Source organism: Syngnathoides biaculeatus, chromosome 6 (assembly GCF_019802595.1).
Source record: "Syngnathoides biaculeatus isolate LvHL_M chromosome 6, ASM1980259v1, whole genome shotgun sequence".
NCBI lineage: Eukaryota > Metazoa > Chordata > Actinopteri > Syngnathiformes > Syngnathidae > Syngnathoides > Syngnathoides biaculeatus.
In genome coordinates, this window is record NC_084645.1 from 677,553 (window position 1) to 691,592 (window position 14,040).

At 40.7% G+C, this 14,040-nt stretch overlaps 1 protein-coding gene across 3 annotated transcripts in view; it reads right to left on the bottom strand.

Annotated features, from left to right (window-relative positions):
- znf423 (zinc finger protein 423) overlaps positions 1 to 13,717 on the bottom strand; it is a 129,882-nt gene extending 116,165 nt beyond the window's left edge. For 2 of the 3 annotated variants that reach the window (XM_061822845.1, XM_061822840.1), the window contains exon 1: positions 11,613 to 13,716. In XM_061822845.1, coding sequence (XP_061678829.1) covers positions 11,613 to 11,652 — 40 coding nt within the window. In that variant the 5' untranslated portion in view covers positions 11,653 to 13,716. Of the gene's footprint in view, positions 1 to 11,612 lie in introns of all 3 variants that reach the window. The other variant, XM_061822841.1, reaches the window with a different exon arrangement.
- Between the last annotated feature and the right edge of the window lie 323 nt (positions 13,718 to 14,040).

A 14,040-nucleotide genomic window follows, 5' to 3' on the forward strand; every position in this document is an offset into this window, starting at 1 on the left:
TTTTAACTTAAACTTTAACTTAACCCTTAAACAATGATGGTGCACTGAACTCAAAACATTTAAATGTCTTATTTTCTCTCCCAACACGACTATTCTGTTTTATTTCATCAGCTGTCACTGTTGCTTTGACGCTCTCTTTTGCTGTCGCCCCCACTCATACTATTGTATAGCTCACAGCAGGGCTCGCTTGCCTTTTGACTGGAAAGTGAATGGAAAGGACTTAGAAAAAACAACTAAAGACTCCAGCACTAAACGAGGCAATGGCAATGGCCCTATCGTGAGGCGTGTTATAAAGCCCGATCAAGGTGTCCAGTAAAAAAAGGAACATGTAAACAGCTTGACCTGTTCAAGAGCCCAGACTGGTCTGTCACACTGGTTATGGTGGGTGTCTGTGTGCCAGTGGAAAACTGAAAGAGTACATAAAATAATCTTTGTGGTCAGAGAGATACAATGGTGCATTAAAATGTTACATAGAAATTGTGGACCTTTAAGGCCATATCAGACAAAGGCAAAAAGCAGGATATCTAATGAATATAATCATGAAACATGGATGTGTGAAGAGGGGGTGCTGGTAATTGCCCCCACCACTAATGTTTAATGTACAGCCTGTATCATTAGAGGAGAGTTGAGGAAAGAGTCAAGAGAGAATTGCTATTGTCTGAATAAAGGAAGGAGGGAACAACAATTGAGGAAGGTCTAGTGTCTAAAAAAATTATTTCGATTATCGGTAATAAATGACGTAGAATAAAAACGAGACACCTTTCACATGGTAATTTCGCTTCAACTTCTGGTCAGGGCAAAACATTGCTTTGGGTACCATTTCACATGATTGTTGACATCCTTTGATATCTTTACAATTGTACATTATGAAACATAACATTGGAATACATTGGGCTTTTTTGGTGTCAATATGGTTAATTCTTGTTGCACTGTTAGCTGTCAAAACCATGCAGACGGTCGCAAAGAAGTAACTTTTCACAGGTAAGTGTGTTTCAGTTTAACTTTTATAATTAATTATTATAATTATGAATGTGGGAAATATATCATTGCAATATTATGAATGTCTGGACCTCTTATTTCATATGTATGTGTCAATGTATCTTTTAAACCTTCCTGGGCATGCTGCAAATATTTAGATTATATTTATGTCTCTAGGGATCCAAAACATCCCATGTATATAGATTTATCGCATTGTTTTCCACAACGATGTGTGTATTGTTCACCATGCTTTTTGCCATGACCGGAAGTCAGAGCCTGTTGACCTTGGCGGAACCAATGTTGGATGCAGAGTGTGCAGTCTAGTTTTTATTCTACGTCATTGCCGATAATTATATATATATATATATATATATATATATAAATAAACAGATACATACTGTATAAAGAAATGTATTGTGAGAGACAGACACACACACAGAAAGAGAGAGAGAGAGAGAGAGAGAGAGAGAGAGAACTGTGTCACAGTTTCGATCATTAAGAGTTCAATTTGAATTAAAAGCGACCCACCGCAATATGACAGTCTGCCTGCTGCAACATTACTGATTACTTCTTTTTTTAAGGGAGACGCAAAAATTCCATCATTTTTAAATTTATGTCAATCACAAATCAAGTGGTTTTCACAGGGAGAGAGGATTAGGAGCCCTCACCATAAATAAAACTGCCCCCACTGAGTCAAGCAAATTATCAAATAAAAGTCATGTTTTTTTTAATTTAGTTTTTAAAATTTATTTATTTGTCCTATTTAGTCTGCAACTGGTTGTTGTGGATAAACTTCGAGTTCACAGTAAAATAGTTTGCAAATATCATTTCTCAAATCATTGTCCTTCTATTGAATCATACGAAACAATGGTATGCCACGGTCATGTACCTCCTCAAAAAAATGGAGCGATCTAATCATATATTACTGCAACTAACTGATAAGGTTGGTCACACTAATGCTACTAGGGTAAAAGTTAGTGTAGGGCCCTGTTGGAGAACTAAAGAAGGAACCATTGCACAGTGACCGGAAGGTAGGCTAAGTCTGGATTGACAGAGCATCTGTGTGTCTGTGTACAAGTGTAGTCACACTAGTGTCACCTTAGTCTTTTCAGCCATATTTGTATGTGTGTGTGGGGGGGGGGGGGGTCCTCAAGAGGTCTATGGGTGTTAAGGTCCAGTGAGTAAGCAGCAGATAAACAAGTACAGCTAAGCTCCAACAATGGCACAGTCCTGGCCCATAGAGCCTTGTTCCCCCACACACATCCGTGTTGGACCGCGGCACCAGGTCAGCCATTGATAAGGAGTTAATGCTGGCATCTAAATACGCTCCCCAGTTTTGGGCACACTCACACCAACACCAAACGATAAAGACCTAACCAAGCCTATGAGATAACATGGCACATCACACATCCATCAAATTTCCAACCTGTTCAGGGTTGCTGAAGGGATGCAGTCTAATGCAACTGATTGTGGGCCAAGGTTTTTCAGTAGTTCTAAATGCGAATTTCACAGTGACTCTGAGTGGGAACTGACTCTGTGCCAGCTGCATGAAAGTTAGATATGCGAAACACTACACAACCAGTGGTCCATATACATCCATACTCAGAGTTCTTAGCTATAAACTAAGCGATATATACACACACAGTATATAAGGATGGACAGTGTCTTTTCCTATGTAATGGAAGTACTATTATAAAAAAAAAATTTGGGGGCATTTTTGGCATTCAATTGCATCTGGAATCTGTTGACACCTGTTCTGTTGGCCCGAAGTTACAATAATTTAATCCAAAATGGAAAATTTCTCACAATCTTATAGGTGGATACAAAGTTCCAAAATACTTTTTTTAACAGCAGATATTTCAAAGGTCCACATTAGGAGATGCCCAGGTGTTTCTAATCGAAACAACAAAGACTGTAGTCTGTGCTGTTCAGCGTCATGTGACAGTATGTCAGGTAGTCAGCATGAACTCCATCAATGAACCCCACCAGGGCCATGAAACTAAAGTCGTTATTGTATTATTTGCATCTGCAACGCTCCATAAGTAGCACGTCAAAAAATATGTTGAGAAAAAAAAAATCTACTCAGGTCTGTTCCACTCGGAGCCTTCAAGTGTGCTGTAATTTGGTCCTAATTGAGTACGGATCAACGTGAGTCCCATTATATTCAATGCAAAGTGCCGCCGGGTCCACCAATAACCAATTATATTAGCTTGTTTTGTCCCATTAAAAAAATAAAACTGAAATCCATTCCCCGCTGAGTAGTCAAAGTCAATAGAATTCATAACAAACCTTTCAGAAAGCCATTTAATGGTTCGACAAGCCTTTATACAAAGCCAATGCAACCTTTTACAGCTGTACAATGGCTGCACTGCTGGTGAAAGTATCTGTCACTTCATAACATGACACGATTGCAACTGATAAGTGGAAATATAATTAAATGTTGGATTTTTTTCTTGAATTTTAGCACAGATTTCCCATGACATCTGTTGAATGTTTTGTCATGGTACTGTTTTACATGCTACACTTTTTCATAGCAAGTTGTCACTACTATAGCCTGCACTTAGATTAAGAAATGTAGAAAGTTATAATTCAGTATGTACTAACTAAAATTCCTGGTGCCATATAGACCCTACAGCGAGCAATACAAGGTGACCAATGGGAGGACGCTGAGTTTTATAAGAGCCAGTAAAAAAGTCAGTGCACCATGCCAAAAGATGACATTAAGGCTTCTATAATTGTGAAGCCAGATGTGGCCAGAGAAGTAAAGGGAGAAAGGAAAAAATAGGCACCAGGGGAGCAGAGACGAGAGGAGCTATTGTATGCACTCTAATACACTAACAGTGTAGACTAGCGCAAAGGTTGTAAAAGAAGAGTGACACAACAAGCTGTATGTTGACACACATCAACTGAAGTCTCATAACAATCTAAGGTCTGAACTGGATTGCCACTTAATGACATTTCCCAACCATAATTAATTTTTACTTATTTTGGAAGCTTGGCACCACTTAATTTAATGTCTCGAACACTTAATTGATAATAACTTTAACTTGTGATGATGAATAATTACTCTCCCAGAGTCTCTGATTACATCCATACAACATACAGACATTAAATTTCATACAATCCTAATTAATTTTAAAAGTAGGATGGTGACAAGTAACTCTTACAAGGGACAAGTTATACCTCAACACCATGTCTACAGAGTAAATGACACGGTGCGTAAACAGCAGGAAGATGCCGAAAGGAGGAGATTGAGTGGAAGTGATGCCATTAGCCTGGAGCAGCTAGCTGGCTTGCTCTCTTGCTCGCTCCCTATCCTAGTCAAAAGGCTCTTTCGGCTCATCTGACTATAAACAACAATTTAAACAAACCAAACAGAAGCTCAGGAGTAAGTGCTCCCTGTTTCACCCCCCTCTCCTATCTCCTGCCGCCCTCCGTCTCCCTGTCATATGTGCTCAACTCCAGTTTAATGTCCTGCAAATGAAGCGGATTTATTAATGTGTAATTAAGTAATAATCATCACTACATAATGCATGAGATACTCGAGGGGCTAAAAGCTGAGAGCGCGAGGAGAGAGATAGGATAGAGAGGTTTGCAGAACAGACAGAGGAGGAGGTTTTCGCTGCCGCGCCTCACTAAAGACACACATTAAAAACGGATTAATCCACTGAAATAATATTTTGATAAGACGGAAGCACTGCTGCTCACTCACTCACTCGCTACGTCCTCCTCACCCCACCTCTTCTCTTATCCCATCATACATTTCTACAGCAATTTGTCCACGTTCAATTAACAGACCGCCGTTAGCCGAGTGCCCCACTGTTAATATGGACTTAATCTGTGTAAAGACGCGGCAGAGGTGAAATACATTAGGATAGTAATATAAAGACGTCTGTTCACGACGGTTGAACAGATCGATTTTAAGTCGAAAACATTTACTGGATACAAGTAGAGATGGACATTTAAAGCTTAATGGATTATCTGAAAAGAAGCAAACTGTTTGTCTTTGCTTTCATTCACCACATTTACTTCTGGTTTCAGATGCCAGCAACGCATAGGAGGTGAACAAATAAACCCAAAAAGAATTATGTCAATTTGGGATATCCTTGATTGATTTTGAAGAAAATACATAATTCTTTGTAGCTGTTTTCAATGGGATAGGAAAAACTGAATGTTCTGAACTAATGTTTTGATGCCAGTGTTGTTTGTGGGGAAGTGATTCAACTTCCCGCAGCTGATGTCATGTATTTTTTTCTTTACAACTATAGCGTCAACAGTGCCTCTGCCAAGTAAAGTAATCAATTTTGCCTGAAATGCTTCAACAAACAATAAATCAACAAGCCACAAACTCGATAGACACCCTAATCATTAAATGTATATCAAAACAATTCTGGAATTGTGTCATTCTGACGAAGTGCGACGCATCATCCACATAATGTAATTAAAACAATTTTTTAACAACCAACTATCAGGTAATCATAAGCCAGTAGCAACACATTCTGCATGTAAATATAAACTATGAGCCAATAGTAGAGTTGTAGTTATATTGATATTGTAACATTCCAGATACCAATTTCCTCACTAGAAAATGTGATTTCATGGTCTCGCCCAGCGCTACTCCGAGTCAGTGAGAATCTAAAGCAGGAGATGGATGAGGTGGGACATTTGTGTTTCTCTCATATTGTTTTGCTTGCCAGTGCCTCTGTAAGCCAGCCAGAAAGTCAGAGTTGGGTGAGCAGGTGAAAGACAGGAGAACATGAAAACACCGATAATCCCCTGGCGATGCTCACCTCGCTCTGGCCTCCAACGCTCCCTCCTGCCTGCCCACTCACCTGCTCTGTGCAAGTGTTGCCCACCTCCAAACACCTCTCCGCCCCCTTTACCCTTCATCCCCTGTGTTTCCATCCAATTCAATCCCCTCCTTCTCTCTCTACATCCCCCAATGTCAGGTCTTGTCAAGCTGTCAGTTGGGCAAGGTGTGAAGGGGAGATAGCAAAAGGCATGTACACAGACAGATGCGTGACTACACATCGGCTTATGCAAGCTAGACTACAAGGCCTGCGTCACCTTCGGTGGATATACACAGAGAGGTGGTGGTGGTGCTGATGGTGGTCCTTGGCCTCGACTTTGCTTTGCTCCGCTTCACCTGGCTGCCTGACTGAAGCTAAGCTTGTTATCCCAGCTGCTGAGATCAGACTGCCTTCATGACACAGCCAATGTCTGTGATGCATGCAAACAAGAACATGAGAATGCAGATCTTCCAAGCGGAACGCACACAGACACACAAGGGCAGGTGCAAATATAAATCACTGGTCCAAAGTAAATGATTTGTACATGGACACAGTCAATGGAAAACACTACTGGCACGATAACTAACATTAGGATTAAATCACGGGGTGGATTTATCGTCAAATCACAAATATTTACACACAAAAGCCATCGTTACATACATACAATATAGCAATACTTGCGGACATACATTTGTTGTAATTTGTGAAAAAAAAAAAAAAATTCATAAAGTTTGAGTGAGACACTCTTGTTCTACTCTTCTTTTTTTTTTTAATCTTACAGTAATAGCCACTTCGATGCAAGCATCATACCACACTACCTCCGAGAGGTCGAGGGGTGTACAGCAAGACAGTGGATACAGTCATGACTTTGTATAAAAAAAAAAAACACCCCCACCCTTCCCCCCCAACTGTCTGATATTAAATAAGACAGGATGATAAACTTTCAGTATAATTGCTAAATATTGACTATTGAAAGAGGATTTTTTTTTTTTTTTACAAATACATGCAATACAGTCAACCCACGAGTGCCCATCTTTTTAGCCATGGCTGTCTGAATTAATTTTTTATTCTATTTTTAAAACAGTATATTTTTATTTCACTTGTTACTACTTTATTTTCTTATTTTTGTAGTAAATTATATTTAAAGTTGAGTTTTGAGAGTAATAAATAGTTGTGAAATTAATTCATATTTATTGTGATTCCATCAACAATCAAGATAATCATGATCATTACATTTTTCATAATCGCAGAGCCCAAGTTTGAATCCAACAGCCCAGCCGTCAGTATATTCTTCATTTATTTACACACCAAATCATGGGGTACACCAGTACAATCCTTTGCAACCCAGTATTACAGTCGCAATAATAAGCATGAAGTTCTTTGTATTTGTGCCAATCAAAACTTAGTATTATGATTGTTGCGAAGGCAAAATATTTAAAACAGGGCTGTCACTATTGAATCCTTTAAGAACCGATGATCCTATCAACTATTCCATCCAATAATGCCCCCCCCCAACAATTTTTTTTCCCTAATTACGTGCATTTTATTCTCATTTACGAGGGATGGACTTGTATCCTTTAACTCACAGGCATCACATTCATGGCCACATTATTTTATGTGGCCCATGAAAGCAAATAAAATGCATCAATATCCATGATTTTTTTTCAGTTTGTCATATTTAATAAATGTCAAGATATAACAAAACCACTTTTAGGATACAGTAAGTTGAACAATGGATAATAATGGTTTATATTGCTTGTGTTCTGATTTTCAAAACTACTTCATTAACTTATTGATTATAAATGTAAACTAAACATATACAGTATACTTTTAACTCTGTTACACGAAGACAATAAGAGAGAAACTGTGATTTCGATGTGGCTCGTGCCAAAAATAGGTTTGACCTCACGACTTTAACTGCATATCCATCCATTCATCCATTTTCTTCGCTGCTTATCCTCACAAGGGTCACAGGAGTGCTGGAGCCTATCCCAGCTGTCATCAGGCATGTGGGGGGATCCACTCTGAACCGGTTGCCTGCCAATCGCAGGCCACATGGAGACAGACAATAGTCACACGCACAATCACACCAAAGGGCAATTTAGAATCTTCAATCAATGCATGTTTTGGGATGTGGGAGGAAATCAGAGTGCCGAGAGAAAACCAACGCAGGCACTGGAAGGACATGCAAACTCAACACAGGCGGGGCCGGGATTGAAACCCGGACCTCAGAACTGTGAGGCAGTGGTATAAATGCAGTTGAAGGAATATTAAATGTGATTTGAAGTGAAGATACTGTATTAAGTTATTTTGTGCAACTTAATTTTGTTGTATTTTGTCTTGTACAATAACAATATTGAATCTTGAATAATCGAATGGAATATTATTTTGCATTCAAAGATATTGGAAAAACAATTGTTATTTGATAATTACTTATGAACAATTACGTATGCTATAAAATTATTAACCCTAGTCTCACTTCAAAGTAAGCATGTTCATGTATTTATTTGTGCATTTTAAGCATTAACTATTATTCTCGGCTATACAGTATTCATAATGCTGCATATATTATTTTAGGGAAAGGAAACCAGCGCAGAAGAAGCATGCTCATAATGCTTTTTTGTCTTTAAATGTATCTTCACAGACTTTTGCATCACATCGCTGAACACACCCCATCAATTGCTGTTTGGCCATGCCCATATGTCAAAAGCCCACTTCAACATCACGACGAGGCAAGCACAGAAGCACACCCAGCGTGAATGACTGCAGACAAAAATAATAAAATATGTAAAATAAATAAATAAATGGAAAAACTCTTTTTATCTTAGTAGGGTGCAAAGCTCATCCAGCGAACATATGAATGTTTTGACTGCCAAGCCATTGTTATATGCGCAACCTTTACCTTTGCAGTACATGCATACCACCTGATTTTCATCCTTTTTTTGCTTTAAAGTGATCCCAAACCTTGTACCTCTGAAGTCTAGAAACAGTAGCAGTGGCAGCTCGGCCACAAATGTTATACCTACATTGGAGGCCATTTTAGGGAGGTCCATGTCATTGCGTACATCTGCAAGTACTGTCCGTGTGGAAAACTCTTTCAACATAAAAATTGGGGGTCGACCAAGCACAAGATTGATTTCACCAAGTTAATCAAGTTTACCCCAGCCCTAAACCAACAGTGTTGGCTCAAATTACAGTAATGTATTATCAACTGGGTTTAGAATTTCTTTTAAGGTGACAAGTCATTGATTCCTGAAAAATATTGTACATTACATTTTGATGGGATTATTTACAGTAGAAGATGCTATCACGACAGAATCTCGTTTTGCACAAGTGCAACATCAACTAAATAACTAAATATAAACCAGCCAAAGCAAGAAAATGTCAACATTGTACAAAAGTACGAAATTAGTACACAAAAGTACAAAATTAATTTTGCAGCCCATCGTTATGGACAATGACTAAAAAAAAATTACCTGTAGTGAGTCTCCTAGAGAAAATACAACTAATGGATCATATGCACTGCAAACCATTGTGCTACAGGATACTGACAACCTATCTGACAGGGGGAAAAAAATGACCTCCGTCGTTAATAATAGTATGAAGCGTGTGATAAACTGGGAATGTGAAATAGGTTAGTCAATATTTTTGTGCAAGTATTTTTTAGGTGAAAATGTCATAAAGAGTTTTTGCATTTCAAAAGCCAAGATACAGATCCTCTTGCCAACACTGTGGTGTGCCACTCTGATCAATGTCAATTTAGTTTTGCACAGTTGTCATGTTGTCAGTACACATTTACATGCTGACAAGAAGTGAATCTTTTTTTAAGTTCATCATTTTTGATTATGGGATATACCAGTAAACGTAACTTGACTTGTCTGTTTGTTTTTACACATTAATTTGGGCTGCTGTGACTCAGCGAGTAGAGCAAGTCGTCAAGCGACTCAAGGGTTGGCAGTTACATTTCCGGCTCCAACTCTCTGTAGTTGAAGTTTCCTTGGCCAACGCATTGAATCCCAAATTGCTCCCCGTAGACCTGGCAGTGCCTTCCTTGGCGGCAGCCGTCCATTGGTATACGAAAGTGTGTATGAATAGGTGAATGTGAGCCTCTGAAAAGCAATGTAACGCCGTACACAAAGGACTATATAAGTGGCACTATATTTAGGTTGAGGGCATTTTATTTAGGTATAACTTTTGTTTTACGGTCCTTTTTTAAAGCACAGTATGAATGCTCAAATTGTCCACAATGTTTCACTGGCTTCCAATTGTGACAAATATCCTTATTAGAAATGGTTGTGGTAAAAATTTATTTTTTAGGTGGTACTTAGTATAAAAGGTTAACAAATCGCTAATTAAAAATACCCAAAAGCTTAGAGTAATGTTTGTAAAAAAAAAAAAAAAAAAACACGATTTTTTTTTTTTTCCCCCCAGAGCCAATGCCATGGTAAATGTAAAGTAACTGTAGCACTACACCAATTAAACATCTTCACCAGTATTTGCCTAGCTGGAAAAATTAACTGAAACTGTCACCGGTTCATTGTAACAAGATGCACATATAAACTTGATGTCTTTATAAATATGAGAAACATAGGACAGGAATTCATGTGCTATAAATGTGGAAATAATTGAGTGTAATTTAGTGCTAAAATGACGTTTTTAAGCATTCCCCAGAATTATTATTATTGATACTACTGCATTTCCATTCATAAGTGATTTCTTAGGAACTGTCAGGCAATAACATGAGTTTATTTGTTTTGTTTTGTTTTTTAATATGAGAGTCCAATAAAGAGTGAAACCAAATGTCGAGGTTAGTGCGGGACATCAGCAGCCTAACTTGGGCTCTTGCGCAACAGTCTTCTATACTCAACCATTTAAATTGCATCCCATACCTTTTGCACTCTGCAACGCAACGTCCGTACTTTTGCTGTGTACAGATTGACAAATAAATTGCCGGAAACCATACAAGAAATCCTTCCTTGGATCCTACAGCTCTGTCAAACTAACCAGCCAGTTTGAATTAGTGTCAGGTCTAGCGGCTTCCTCGATAGTCCTTGTGAGATGGAGAAGGAAATGGGGGAGGGGGTGTCGACGACGACCACATGGTCAGCCCATCCCGTTGCCCATCTGGGTCCCATAAAGGAAACATGGAGGCCAAGGCCACCACATGCCCTCATGCATGATGCCCGTTCACCCGTGCACTCGAATGAATACTGGATTGCAGTAATTAAAGAAAGTGGGCACTCTTCGTTTGACTCAAAACCAAGTATTGCTGTGGAAAAAATGAATCACAATTGTGATTTTATGGAAAAATATTCCCAATGTCATAATGAATCTGTCAGTACACAACCGCAGAGGGCAACACGAGAGTGTAGGGTGATGTAAAAGTAGCAACACAACGATGAAGAAAGACTGACATTCTTTAGATCTTGGATGAGAGGCATCAACACTTCTTTCGCACATCTGAGGCATGATGCAAAACAACAAAGCCTGACAACGTGTGAAATGCAACTGATATCTGGGGGTCAAGAAAGGTCCACTACCAAAACAAGAAGAGAAAACAAAGCTCCAATAGAGCAGATTAGAGGATGGGGGCCAATTAGAAGATGTCAGGGGAGCCATCCTGAAGTACACAGTCTTCGATTGATAAGATGATTTTAAAAGCATTTCGGAGGAATCGTTGCACTTTTCTGGGTCTTTTAGTGCAAGGATGACAACTGCAAATGATTTGCGAAGCCCCACTTTCAGCCTGTGCTCCGATAAAAGTCAAGCGGTCAACGAAATCTCAGTGATGGTTCTGGCCGCACTGGCTTTTAAACAGCAAAGTAAGAGCCGTGGTTTTCTTACCTTTAACGGAGCGCGGTTTAGCCTGTTTCCGTCTGGACATCTCTGCTCTCGGTTGAACTCGACTGTTGTTGATGTTTTGTTGCGTTTGCCTTTGCTCCGTTCCGTGTTTTCAGGCGGCCGCAGCCGAGGTTCAACCGCCCTCCTCCTCTACTCGGCCGGGGCTAGTTCGCCTGTTGCAATGCGGCACCTTCTCTCGCTCGGGTCGGCTTCGTTGGGAGGGGTCGGGGGTGGGAGGAAAAAATAAGCCGCGTGGGTCCGGAAACACAGAACCCGAAAAGTGTGGAGTGGTAACACTTAGCGTTAGCAACGAAGAGGAAGCAACCTGTAGAATAAACAACTTCTTTGCGACGTGACACTCAAATACCGCACAAGCGGGCCGTTTTCTAGCTAAACGGGAAGGTCCAGGTGACGAGAGTCGACGAGCGCTGAAGGTATTTACGTGTGTCGGTGAACGGAAGATGCCCCCTTTGCTATCTATCGCGGTCTGTTTCTAGTTGAGTTCGTCTTTGCCCTCCGGGAAAGCGTGGTGCGTGCTCCGTCCCTTTGCTAGTTGTGTTGGGGTGGCACGGACTTGGCGCATCTCCGCCCCCCTTCGCGTGAGGAATTTGACTACGAACGTGTTACTATTTCCCAAAGCCCTTGCCCTGTGGTGTTAATAAGAGCCAGATATTCGCTAGCCTCTGTCTCCCTGCTTTTTCTTTGTCCTGACTCTGGCTACCAGTCTCCCTCCTCCTCCTCTGCCTGCCTCTGCTGGCGGGGCTGCGGCGCAGACACACATAATAAAGCCAAGGCAGGCAGTGCTTGGCTGGAAATGTAGCCGCGTCCCAGCAGGGGGATGTGAGAGAAGGGTCCCGGCGGGGGAGCGCTCTGATCCCGCAGGGAGCAGCTCGGCACAGCCCGGGTTGGCTGAGGCAGAGAGGCAGGCAGGGCCTGACGGGGAGAGGGAGAGAGAGAGAGGCCGAGAGAAGCGGCGAGAACCGGGAGAAGACTTGGCCAACAGCGCCTAGCAGTGGTCGACCGCTGTTGCTACAACCGTGGACTCAGCGACTCGACAGCGAGGAGGAGACGCGGGGAAAATGTGGAGGTGGATTGCAGTGGGATGTGGAGGGATGGGACTTTTCCGACTTTTATTGACATTGTACACTTCTCACAAATCTTAGGGTGAAATTTTTGGCTAAACCTAAAATGCACGCATAAGGCTGGTTTGCGCAGAGTGCACTTCACAGTGAAATAGTGATCTTCTCTTCATCCACAGTATGACATTTAGGCCTATTGAACAAAAAGTTGAGAGACGGGCAGGAGCCCATGACTTCATCTGCTGTATGAATGGCAACAGGCGGATACATAACTCAGTTGTACCTTCTGCCATCTTGGGGGAGAATATTTCATTGTGGGGTGTTGGGCATCAGTGAGTGACGTATTTTTACAGAAAGTCATTTGCACCCTTTATGTAATCAAACAAAGGTGTGGGTTCACTTCTCAGCCAGTGATCCTGCCCCTACTGGTTCCAAGCGTGAAGAAAAATAATCAGAAAAGCATAAAATCGGTGGCAAACAAGTCATGTGATTGCCTCGCTCGATGACACAAGCCAAAAGTCACAACATTAAATCAAAGAAAATTCAGTGACATCACCAGCCCCACAAGTGTTCATATTTTGTTTGATTGCACAAGAATGAAGACATCTGCATGAGACATTTTGGTTATTAAAACAAGAATGAGCTCACAGTTCTGAGGACCAGGGTTCACATCCAGCCCTGCCCACATGGAGTTTGCAATGTTCTCCCTTTGCCAGCGTGGGTTTTCTCCGGTTTCCTTCCACAAACACGCATGGCCGGTTGATTAAAGACTAAATGGAAAATACACTAGTGTTCCAGTTATGCTTCCCATCAGATTGAATCACTTGAAAATTTTTCAATTTGTTAATTTAGGATAACATTAATTTCGGTCTAATTTTTTCTTTTTAAAGACATATTTTGAAAAATAGAATTTGCATGTTCTTGCATTTGTTGAGGACTAAAATAGAGTGGGTCACATTGACCTATGAACAATCTTGCTTGCAAACAAACAACAGGAGGGTTACCGTGTAGCGGGAGAAAAGCTTGGGTCAGCTTTAGTTGGTGGCATATTGCCCAGACCGTTTTAGTTCAAAGACCAAAATAAGAACATTGTTTTCTCAGACATACCAGTACACCCAAACTTATCATCCACCTTTCCAGTCATTTTCTGTACCCCTTGTTCTCACCGGGGTCGCAGGTTAGCCGGAACCTGTCTCACCTCACGTGGGGAGAGAGGTGATGTACACCCTGAACTGGTCGCCAGAAGATGATAGGGTACATATGAACAAACAACCATACACATTCACACCTACAGATAGTTTTAGTCTTCAATGGAGCTAACACGCATTTTGGTGAATGTGTGAGGAAGCCAG